Source organism: Bicyclus anynana, chromosome 9 (assembly GCF_947172395.1).
Source record: "Bicyclus anynana chromosome 9, ilBicAnyn1.1, whole genome shotgun sequence".
Taxonomy (NCBI): domain Eukaryota; kingdom Metazoa; phylum Arthropoda; class Insecta; order Lepidoptera; family Nymphalidae; genus Bicyclus; species Bicyclus anynana.
Window position 1 is genome coordinate 17,426,924 of NC_069091.1, and position 11,502 is coordinate 17,438,425.

At 50.3% G+C, this 11,502-nt stretch overlaps 1 protein-coding gene across 7 annotated transcripts; it reads left to right on the forward strand.

Moving 5' to 3' along the window:
• The first annotated feature begins 6 nt into the window (after window positions 1-6).
• On the forward strand, window positions 7-10,901 carry LOC112043677 (SID1 transmembrane family member 2-like). 7 transcript variants are annotated; one of them, XM_052883673.1, is made up of 16 exons: window positions 7-807; window positions 1,751-1,823; window positions 2,650-2,755; window positions 2,828-2,944; window positions 3,508-3,647; window positions 3,716-3,826; window positions 4,446-4,529; window positions 4,603-4,779; window positions 5,051-5,213; window positions 5,747-5,809; window positions 6,304-6,515; window positions 7,038-7,196; window positions 7,279-7,579; window positions 8,032-8,154; window positions 9,481-9,597; window positions 10,345-10,901. In XM_052883673.1, exons 1-16 carry the CDS (start codon window positions 713-715, stop codon window positions 10,845-10,847), a joined length of 2,544 nt encoding a protein of 847 aa, XP_052739633.1. In that variant the 5' UTR covers window positions 7-712; the 3' UTR covers window positions 10,848-10,901. The 7 variants fall into 7 exon arrangements, with proteins under 7 accessions (XP_052739633.1, XP_052739634.1, XP_052739636.1 ...); XM_052883677.1 differs by lacking the exon at window positions 7-807 and adding an exon at window positions 868-1,263; XM_052883675.1 differs by lacking the exon at window positions 7-807 and adding an exon at window positions 1,283-1,617.
• Window positions 10,902-11,502: the final 601 nt, after the last annotated feature.

An 11,502-nucleotide genomic window follows, 5' to 3' on the forward strand; every position in this document is an offset into this window, starting at 1 on the left:
TCCGGAGGGCGTGAGTTCGAATCCGTTTCGTGGCATGCACCATTAACTTTTCAGTTGTGTGCATTTTAAGAAATAAAATATAACGTGTCTCAAACGGTGAAGGAAAACATCGTGAGGAAACCTGCACACCGGAGAATTTTCTTAATTCTCTGCGTGTGTGAAGTCTGCCAATCCGCATTGGGCCAGTATTGTGGACTCGTGCTCGATCCATATTCGGCTCACCGTTAGCCGAATATGGATCGATAATGAAAATGATGTGGCGCGGACTAGCCCACGGTGCGACGCGAGCGAGCGACGGAAGCGTCCCTCGTGTCACCGGTGGATACCGATACGCACCTCCAGTGATTCCCAGAAACGATGTGCAATGTTGGCGATCGATGACTATACAATCGGAGGCGATAACCGATATCTAGTAACTGATAAGCGGTGAACGCATTTCGGGCGTCGCGTCGGCGTCGCGCGGAGCGTTCGGAGCGCGAGTTCATCAGATCGGAGCGCCGTCTCTGTGCCACGCTGCCCTGCCCGTCTCCGCCCACGACGCTCAGCCGCCCGCCGCCCGCCGCTGCCGACCACGAGCGTCGACTCTTGTCGAGTATTACTCATTCCAGTTTGATGGTCGTTTGTTACATAACACGGGGTTATTGTAGTTAGTCGAGTTCAATTGAAACTCGTGAGCGGCGTGTCGCGGGACTATGTGAGTGCTGCCGCAGAGATGTCTGCTCCAGAGTGCGCGCCGCTGCCGGTGCTGCTGCTGCTGCTGGCGCTGGGCTGCGCGCGCGCCGCCGACGTCGACGTCGTGCAGCTCAAGTGAGTATGACCACATAATACTAGATAGTCGTTACAAGTATCTACACAATGGTGACTGATGACTGCCTCGTGCTCGCACAATGCACATGCCACATGCCTCCCACCCACTACTGAGGTTGAATGCTATTTACCTAATAATAACAGTGGTAGAGTAAGTAAGTACATAAAGATATACTTAGTTATTTTACCTTATTATTTAAAATTATTAGGTATTCACAATGTTATTCTAATAAATGATAAAGTTGACCTGTCCTCATTTTGCTGCTCGCCGCTCATGCGACACAATCGACAAGTCGTGACACATTTCTGGTCGCTATATTACGTGTTCGGTGATATCGATGTAAGTTACGTTTGTTTTGCAATGCCTGCAGTCGGCAGATCGGCTGCGTACACCGAACCAAGTGATAGCAGGGCGTCAAAAAGAAAAACAAATTCTTGGACATGTAGATAACTATCGTAAGTATTTACCTACGTGATGCGTAAAGAATAAACAACTGAATTAGTTTTACGTACGTAGGTACGTGAGCTTGGGTTTTCGGTAAAGCCGAACCGTTCGGTTTCGGCGGCGATAAGCTGCGGTCGGACGAACTTTTTGTCGGTTCACTATCAATCTGCCAGGTCAAGGCTCCGCGAGCCGCCGCGTATTCGCTAATTTATCAAATCACTTGTTAGTCAAGAAACTACGCCTCTGCCTCTGGAGAGTGTCCCGCCTGCCGCCCGCACGCTGGGGTGTGCGCGCCGCGGCACTCGCTCTCCCGTGCGTGCGCCTCCGAGGAGCACATTCATGTGTCGTGATTTCGTGTATTTAATGTACGTAACGTGTGTTTGTGCTGTCGTTGAGGCGAGCGCGTGGAGATGTGCACTGTGCGCCCTCCCCCTGCTGTACCTGCTGAGGTACGAGTGTGTAATGGTGTCACTGACAGTGCGCGTTCTGCGTCCGCAGATTGGCGTACAATGAGGTGCACACGCTGCTGCTCAACAACTCCGTGGAGTACATCCTGGAGTTCACGCCGCCGGTGAGTTGTCCGCCTCCTTCTGACTCGCCTACCTACAGCCCACAGCCGTGCTAACCGTGCTAACCGTGCTAACCACCTAAACTAACCTAACACGGAATGTCAACCTCAATAACATACCTACCTATCTGCTAAGCTCAGCTGTCTCCACAGTGAGAGGGAGGGTCCTCCTCATCAGGGGAGGATCGGGAGCAGTGGCGCAGCGGGCCTTGGCTCCGTCTCAAAATTAGTTGGAGGGGTCCCAAAAAGATTTCTCACAAAAGATACAGAATTAATGCTCTATAACAAATATGACAGTGACTTAACCTATGTAGGATACGTGGAAGTAGGATTTTAACTTTTCTGCGCACGCTTAACCCGGGGAAAAATAGATTGCTCTTTTCCATTTTCTGAAGTCCGAGTTTGACTTCAGAAATTACAAAAGTTAAATCTTTTTATACAGGAAGTTTTTTTTTTTCGGGAAGCATATGATTACGTAAGACTGTGATTACTTTTTACTATTTTTTACTTTCACACGTAAGGGGTCCCTGTAGTCCAGGGGCCCGTGTCATCGATACGGCTGATACGGCGGTAGCTACGCCCCTGATCGGGAGTCAAGAGCATTAGTTAAACTGCTAATTGATAATAAAACGAGTAAACTCATAAAAATATTGTCGGAATTTGCGCGCCTTATTACGTACCGATAGGTACCTTCTCGGTTCTTGTTCATTGCACTTCCATTTAGGCATCTAATAGTTAGGTAGGTATACTTAGCTTTCGTTTTATAAGAAATGATCTGCGGGCGCGCGACGACGTAAACATTAATCGAGTGTGACCGCTCCGTTTGCAGACCGGCGGCGTGGGCTCGTACGAGACGATGCCCAGCATGGTGTGGCTGCGCAGCGACGGCGGCGACGTGGCGCACCCCGTGCTGGTCACCGCCCGCCAGCGCGCCGGTGCGTGAGCGGCGCCTGCGACTGCGGCTGCGGCTGCGACTGGCGGCGACAGTAACGCGGCGCGTGTTGCAGGCGCGGTGACGTGGCAGCTGCCGTACGAGCTGCAGGCGCGGCTGCTGTTCGAGCTGGAGCGCACGCTGTGCCCCGACGACACGGCGGCCGCCGGCGCCGGCGACGCCGCGGCCTGCGGTACTGCCGACCCCCACTGTGACGTCACAGTGACGTTTGCACGCGATCCGTGACATGTTGACATAATGACCGGGACGGTTCATCTCGCCCTCCGAAGACAGAGTGTAGCACTCCAGCCATCGAGTTTTGTAATAAAAATACACAATTCATAATTTGATAATTTCGTGTAGAATAAAACAAAATGTGTTTTATACCATACGACTGAAGTAAGTAAAACTTGTTCAAAGAATAAAATTATCTATATTTTTTGAACATAAAAGAGTTAGAGATATGAACAGTTAGTAGCGCCACTACTCTCGTGTCGAACTTGTTATAATCCACATTCTGCTATTTAATTAGAATTTAGATCAGAATATGCCGCGACATTACGCCAAAAAACGGATTACGGATCCGGGGCTTACTTGTGTAGTGTCGCAGTGTGTGTATAGCTCTTTTAAAACTTAACAGTATGTCATTTCGATTATACTTTTCGTAACACATTCGCTTCCCCGAGTAAAGCGCGCATAAAGAAGTTTTAATTGAATGAATAAATGTGCGTTTCCCGGTGCTCGGTGCGGCGGCAGAGGGCGCGGACGAGCGCAGCGCGTTCTCGCTGCACGTGTCGACGGCGTGCGCCGCGCCGCTGCGGGTGCAGCTGCGCGTGTCGCGGCCCGACGTGTGGCGCCTGCCCTTCGCCGCCGCCGTCAGCGTGTACGCGTCGCAGGTGCGTGCGTGCGTCGCGTCGCGTCGCGTCGCGTGTGAGCACGCACTGACCGCCGCGTTGTGTCGCAGGCGGCGCCGCGCGTGGCGCACTACGAGTTCGCGCCGGAGCAGCGCAGCGTGCGCGTCGTGGCGTCGTCGGCCAGCGGCGCCTGCGCGCTGCTCTCCGTGCAGAACTACTCGGTGAGCTTCACGATGTATACCTACTTGCCGTATACGTTCATAATGCACTCTCTGGAATTGTATAATGTGATGGGTAGCGGCGACAATGATATTAAGTACCATCATGTGAATGTAAATACCACCTGTATACTAGAGGAACACGTAACAGTTGGAAAGCTTTATACGTTTTTAATCATCAAGTTATTAATATTTATTAAGAGGTGTCATATGTTTTCTGTGGGGGTGTTAAGAATCTCCGGCAGTGAAAGCGCAGCGTTAGTCGACCCCCCACCAGGTGGACTGACGACATCAAGCGAGTCGCGGATTCGCTGGATGCAGGTGGCGCAGTATCGTAATGTTTGGAAGTCTTTACAAAAGGCCTATGTCCTGCAGTGGACGTCCTCTTCCATCGGCTGATTTGATGATGACGATGAGGATGCCGAATATTACTAGGTATTTTTTTTGTCTAGTCTGAACTGGGTAGAGATAACTAAATAGGTATCTCTCTATAGTAAAAGGAGACGGTTACGGGGAAGAATTTTTTCATAAATTTCTTATACGTTTGTCGATTTCAGCGGTAAATTATCTACAAATTAGCGCCACGCTCGTCGCATACCTAACGCGATTTGTTCCGCTGCAGTGCCCGATCGCGCAGACGCTGGCGGACGCGGCGACGGTGGGGCAGCGCCTGACCATGGTGCACTCGGGCGCCGTGGAGGTGATGGTGAGTGTGCGGCGCGCGTGCGGTGCGGCGCGCGTGCGGCGGGCGGCCACACGTCACCGGTCGTGTGTTGCAGCGCCGCGAGTTCCCGCGCGGCTTCTTCGTAGTGGCGCTGGTGTTCCCGACGGACGAGCCGTGCCGCGACGCGCCGCGCGACGACGACGACTGGCTGTGGGGCGACGCCGTGCTGCGCAGCGAGCCGCCGCGCGACGTCGCCGACCACGCCGCCAAGGACTTCAGCATCGCCGTGGGGGTGAGCGTCCGCCTTACGCACCCGCAGCCGAAACGCTCAACTTGTAGCGCTCCAATTGGATAAAATACATGTTTTAACTTTTTACTACACTAATTAAATACGAGGATATGCAGGCCGACAATTCTATTACTTTTGTTTTTGATTGTAAACAAAATATTTGTTAAGTACGCACCTACATTATAAAATGCAATGAGGGACCCCACTGCCCCTCACAGCTCCCAACAGTTGTTTGTGTATGCCACCGGCAGCACTGAGCGGCACTCTGCGGCAGGTGGCGCTGACGCGCGCGCAGTACGCGCTGGCGGCGGGCGCCACGCTGCTGCTGTTCCTGTCCTTCTACGTGCTGTTCGGCGCGCTGGTGCTGGCGCAGCGCTGGCCGCCCTTCGCGCGCCACGTGCGCCCGCGCGCCGTGCTGGCGCCGCGCGAGCCCGCCGGTACTGCGGACACTTCTCTTAATTATCTGCGCGTGTGCCAAGTCTGCCGACCCGCATTGGGCCAGTGCCTGACCACTGATTCTGAGATGAGGCTAATAAGCAATAGCAAATGAGCCAAATATGTGTTGTTAATGATGATGATTGTCAGTTTATTCAAACGGACCACAGGGTCTGCCTCGCCTCCTTAAAGGAGAGTGAGTTTGAAACTGAAATGCCAATGCGACAACGTTCGTCTCTGTTACGATCACTATCAGCAGTGAACGGTGACGAGTAACGACGGGGAGCCGGGCAGCACGAGCTCGTCGCCCGCCGGCTCGTCCCCGCTTCGGCTGCTACTGCGGACTTGCCGAAGGATAGGAAAGTTGATGTGTCATAACTCGAACCCGGAGCTTGCTCTGAAACCGCACAACCACTCGATCGACGAGGCAAATGTCATTAAACGTTAGGTGGTGTGTTGTTATATTAAATGATGTCATTGTCCCGTTGCGGGTGTAATAATGCCAGTCTGCAGCAGCCGCGTGTCGCACCCGCAGGCTCGCCGTCGGGCGCGGAGGCGGAGGCGCAGGCGCCGGGCGCGCGTCGCCGCCGGGGCTCCAGTGAGTTACCTCCCTAGCTCTTCCCTCTACTCGCTTGTGACAAGTCGCTATACGGCATGTAGTGTGTGATGTAAGGAATGTACCTGCTTAGTGAACTGGCAGAAATCGTCACGTAACGATGAGTTGACAGTAGGTACCGAGGTAAAAGAGAGTAATTTGTCTGAAGTTGATTTGTACACTCACTACAATGTTAATTGTCTATGAATGTCACTAATATTTTATAGCTCATTCTAATAATATACTCATACATCCATAATACATCCACGGCCACTCGATCGTACTTTTACACTGATGTTTAATGAAGCCTATGCTATATGCTATGCTTTAAACGACTTTCTAATGTTTTGTAAACTGCTCATTTTGAATAATTAAAAACGTTAGCTTTTAGCGTTCTCTGTTCTGTAGTTAATACAATACTAAATAGGTATTCAAGACGTAGTCAAGGTATGCCTATTATATAAACTATCTACAACAAAATATTTGTTTGATTGCAGACGACACTTACGACAGTTGCGATGACAGCAACTCCGACGAGGAGTATTCCGCCGAGCCCGCCGAACGAGCTGCGCCCACGGAACATACGGCGCCCACCGAGCATACGGCGCCCACGGAGCACACGGCGCCCACCAGCCAGGCGACCCCTGCCGTCGACGCCGCGACGAGTGAGCGCACCGCTCCGGCGCCGGCGCCGCTCACCGACTCGCAGGTGTGCGACACGTTTTGTCTCACTGTCCACTATGCGCCCAGTGTTCTTGCCACCATTGCAAGTAGGCATGATTTGTATAGTTATTAGCATAAGGTACTTTTGCTAATAACTCCTTATTATATTCTTTCACTTGAAACATGTACTTGACGGGGCATCGATTAAATTCCACTTTTGATAACGAAGAAGCCGTAGTCTCAGAGCAGGTTCTAAGCTTTAGGTACGTGTCAAGGATGGCAGATACACAAAATAACACTGTGGATCATTACCGGAACGACCGCTTAACTTACTAATACAGTTCTACTCTACCCTCTAACTACACTATTGATCGAGTATAGCGCTGATACTATCAGATGTAAACCAGGATTAACTATCGTATAGCAGAAAGTCAAGCACGAGCGAAATCACGGGCTGGCAACCTCTAGTAGCAGGGTTAAAGACGTATTTTATAGCTATATACTTATATATTTCCTTATTTAAATTTTTGTATGAAATTGATAGATCGTCTGTCTGTCTGGTCGGCAGGGCCCGTTCGGTCTGCCGGCGGCGCCGCGGCTGGCGGAGCTGGCGCGCCGGCCCACGCGGACGCTGCGCGCGCGCTCCGACCGCTACCTGCACACGCTGTACACCGTGGCGGTGTTCTACGCGCTGCCCGTCGTGCAGTTCGTCATCGCCTTCCAGATCGTGAGTGCGCCCCTGCACACACATGACACACACCGCGTGCGTGCGTACCGCACACGCACAGACACACGCACTCCTGTTGCAGTTCCTGAACGTGTCGGGCTCGCTGGACTACTGCTACTACAACTTCCTGTGCGCGCACCGCGTGGGCGCGCTCAGCGACTTCAACCACGTGGTGTCGAACCTGGGCTACCTGCTGCTGGGCGCGCTGTTCATGCTGCAGGTGCGCCGCCGCCGCCGCCGCCGCAAGCGCACGCCGCGCCACCGCGACTACGGCATCCCGGCGCACTACGGGCTGCTGTCGGCGCTGGGCGCCGGCATGATGGTGGTGGCCGTGCTGTCGGCCAGCTACCACGTGTGCCCCAACCGACTCAACTTCCAGTTCGGTGAGTGCACAGTTGCATCCCCGCGTCCTTGAATCACGAAAACATGTAATTCTCCTTCTAAATTCTCGCTCTTCACACAAACGATTTTGAAATACACTTGTTTATTTTAAAAAGTAGTCACTAATGGTCGGATCAAGAAGTAGATAGCCCTTCTGATTGAAATGAAAATCATCGCCCAAGACAATAAACACAGCTAGAAGTTTATAACTCGTGCATCCTTCGGAACTAGCACAGCGTCAGCGATTGTGTTCTTGTGTTCGGAACACTGCAATGCCTCTTGGCAGCACGAAGGTAATAGGTACCTACCCTAGAAGCCTTCCGTTTCAAAAGTGTGCCTGCTCGGTATCGTTCACTAAATTTTCTGTCCATTTTTGACATTTAGGTATTTGACAGAAAGAAGTGTTATGATGAGTAGCGTACACACAATGTTCGTACCGACCGACTACTTGCAGACACGGCGTTCATGTACGTGCTGGCGGTGCTCATCATGGTGAAGATCTACCAGTCGCGGCACCCCGACATCAACGCGCGCGCGCACGCCACCTTCGGCGTGCTGGCCGCGCTCATCGCCACCGGTACGCGCTCTCCGCTGGCTCCCTGCGGCTAGATAACCCTAGTACGCCGGTCTCCCCGGACGAATCCGAGACCCCCGCTCTTTGGAATCACCTATTTACCAAGCTGTAATGCCGTTAGCGAGTTCTGCATTGTGGCGAGTGATTGGTACACTGAAAAAAACAATAAAATCCTAGACCGCCATACTCTAGAGAAGTAGAAAACTAAACACCATTACGCTTGTAGCCGGCACCACGTCAGGTAAAGGTATACCTCCTCCTTCATAAGTGACATGGTCTTGCTTCATAGCGGTCCACTACGCTGCACCATTACTAAGTACCTGAGACATTCATTTTACGTATGTTACACCTGTAATAAATATAATGCAAGCCACTTACGTCATTAACTGACTTCAAAAAAAGGAGGGGGTTCTCAATTCGACGCGTATGCTTTTTTTTTTAGTGTTTGTTACCTCTGAATTTCGTCATTTATTAACAAATTTTAATTTTTTTTTTGTTTGAATATGAATACTCCTGAAGTGGTCCCATAGTCACCATATCAGGATCTGATGATGTGATCCTGATGAAATCGAAGTAAACTTTCGAAGATTGTAAGGACAACTATAGCGTTTTATATTTTTTCCATTAACCTTTTTATAGTACTACAACTTAATGAAGGTCTGGAGTCGATCTGATGATGGAACTCTTTAACGATTTACAACAGTTACACTTGATTAATTTGTGTCGACAAGAACTGTCAACCTAGATGGGATATGACTGTCATCAGGGGTCTGACGATGAACACAAATGACAGGTACTACTGGAACTCCTGAACGATTGACAGTAGCTACTCCATACTCCTTAATCACCATTGATTAAGTTAAGGACAGTTAAGGGAACTTTCATCGGTTTACAGTAGCTACCTTCTGTTAGGCTTATTTTATATGGTTCAGTATACCAAAATGTTCAGTTCCAAACAAATAATACTAAAGTAATAAGATTACTTAAAGTTTTACATGAACAACAAATACCTACTTGTACTAGTCATGATGAAGCATCAATTTAAGACGGAATTCATGTTGCCTAGTCGATTCTAATAAGTAATGCTCTTTTGTCGTGTGTCCTACTAATTAATTTGTTTAAATATAAGTCAGACGACGCTATTACTTACAATGTTTTAAAACGATTCATAGCAACATAACTTTGGCACTAGATTGAATTTTTTTTATTTTTCTTAGTGTACAAAAATGATTAATTTACGAATAGAAGTTGAGGTTGAGCTACCGGCTCGCGTAGAGCTCGGCAGCGTGTGTGGCGCGGTGTACAGTGTGTGCTGTGTGCTGTGTGCAGTGGTGTGGGGCGTGCTGGGCGGCGGGCGCGCCTTCTGGGGCGTGTTCACGGCGGCGCACGTGTTCACCTTCCTGCTGCTGTCGCTGCACATCTACTACTTCGGCCAGTTCCGGCTCGGTGCGCTCCGCATTCATTCTCTCATTCGTTGCTTCCCATTCCCCAGAGACGAGCACGTGCCATGTGTGTGGTAGAGGAAACACGCCGAGCAGGTCCCACGACTTGTGACCTTGGGAGTAGGTTTAAAGGATCCCTTTACAATGCATTAACACTCACCTCCTCTGCCCGGTATGTTTGTATGCTAACAATTTAACAATTACAACACAAACATTATTAATAATAACTCCACAAAATTCCTAACGCGACTAGCAGCGTGGCGGTGTTTATGGTGCCTAACAAAGAACTGAACTCAAGTCATCACATCCCTTTTCTTATATTTTATACCATCATGAATTATGCTGCAACAACTTCGTACAAATATCTCCTTTTTAATAATACATATAATTGAATGTATGTCAACAGTACCCGCACTCGAGGAACTCGTGCACACCGCCATCTACAGGCTCAGTGAAACTGTGTTTGTACAATCTACCAAGGCGTTCATAAAGAACTTTGAAACAATCCCTCTTTGTATACTATGTCGAGAACCTGTTGCGATGCAGTCATGCCTGAGGCTCATAGATGGCGTTTTTTTTTTATTTTTAAAAGAAGTTTTACTTCAGCGTGGTCTAAAGCACACTCGTTTCTTTATTCAAACATATTTTTTGTTTTATTAAAATGAACGGTAGAAATTTTTATAAGAAATTCGTTCTCTACAAGAAGTAATTTGAAGCTACAATATGAGTAAGCAGCGCGTGGCCTGTGCAGAGAAGGAGAGCCTGGCGCTGGCCGCCAGCGAGCTGCGCAAGGGCGCGCGGCCCGCGTACCGCGCGCGCCTGGCGCTGCTGGTGCTGGGCAACGCGCTCAACTGGCTGCTGGCCGGCTTCGGCCTGCTGCGCCAGAGCGGCGACTTCGCCGGCCACATGCTCATGGTGCTGCTGGGCAACGCGCTGCTGTACATGCTGTTCTACCTCGGCATGAAGCTGGCGCACGGCGAGCGCCTGCGCTGGTACGCGTGGGCGCTGCTGGGCGGCGCGGCGGCGGCGTGGGCGCCCGCGCTCTACTTCTTCAACGCCGGCTCGTCGGACTGGTCGACCACGCCCGCGCTGTCGCGCCACCGCAACCACGAGTGCCGCGTGGCGCAGTTCTACGACAACCACGACCTGTGGCACATGCTGTCGGCCGTGGCGCTTTACCTCAGCTTCAGCGCGCTGCTCACGTGGGACGACGGGCTGTCCGCCGTCAAGCGCACCGAGATACCCGTCTTCTGACCCGCCTCCGCCGCCTCCAACTGTTGGAAGCAATAAATTGATATTTTCCTAAAATGGTTTATATTTTGTTGATCTTCCGAATCGAATCATCCTCTTTCCAGATTCAATCCGCTGCCCTGGAGGCGGGTTTGAAATTACAACGACTACAAAAATAGAACGAATCCATGAAAAGTATGTAATGAGTACCGTTCTATAAAAATGGTCAAGATTTTTCGTCGAGGCAAAATTACTTTTTCGGATTTTTCCATTTTCATAATCATTTCAAACACAGCTTCTCAAATTAAACCAATGTTTTTGTTAAAGATATGGTCTTGAGGCCCAGCGGCATCACGTGCGTGATGGTCTCGGGCCACGCGCACTGTGGGTTCCGTACTTTTTTTTTTTTAAAGAATTTGCCATAACTTTTTTTTAAATATAACCGATATTTCCATTCCCCTCCAAGTAGTCGGGAGAGACTGTCTTAGGAGTGGGTGGGTACGAGTACGACAATAGACCAGGCGGAGATCAAACCAACACTCCTCGGTGCTGAGTCCGGCCGCTATTACCGTTGAGCTATTGAGGCTATAAAACTTGCCCGCCAAAATGCAATTTTAGAAGTCGTTACACTATAGACACGGACTTGAGATAGATTTGCTTTTTAACCGACCGAAAAAGG

Bases quoted from the DNA above. Each gene is read 5' to 3' on its own strand.
- LOC112043677 (XM_052883673.1), top strand. From the start codon at position 713: ATGTCTGCTCCAGAGTGCGCGCCGCTGCCGGTGCTGCTGCTGCTGCTG. The intron at 4,530-4,602 runs GTGAGTGTGCGG...CGTGTGTTGCAG, and splicing joins CGGGCGCCGTGGAGGTGATG to CGCCGCGAGTTCCCGCGCGG. The intron at 4,780-5,050 runs GTGAGCGTCCGC...ACTCTGCGGCAG, and splicing joins ACTTCAGCATCGCCGTGGGG to GTGGCGCTGACGCGCGCGCA.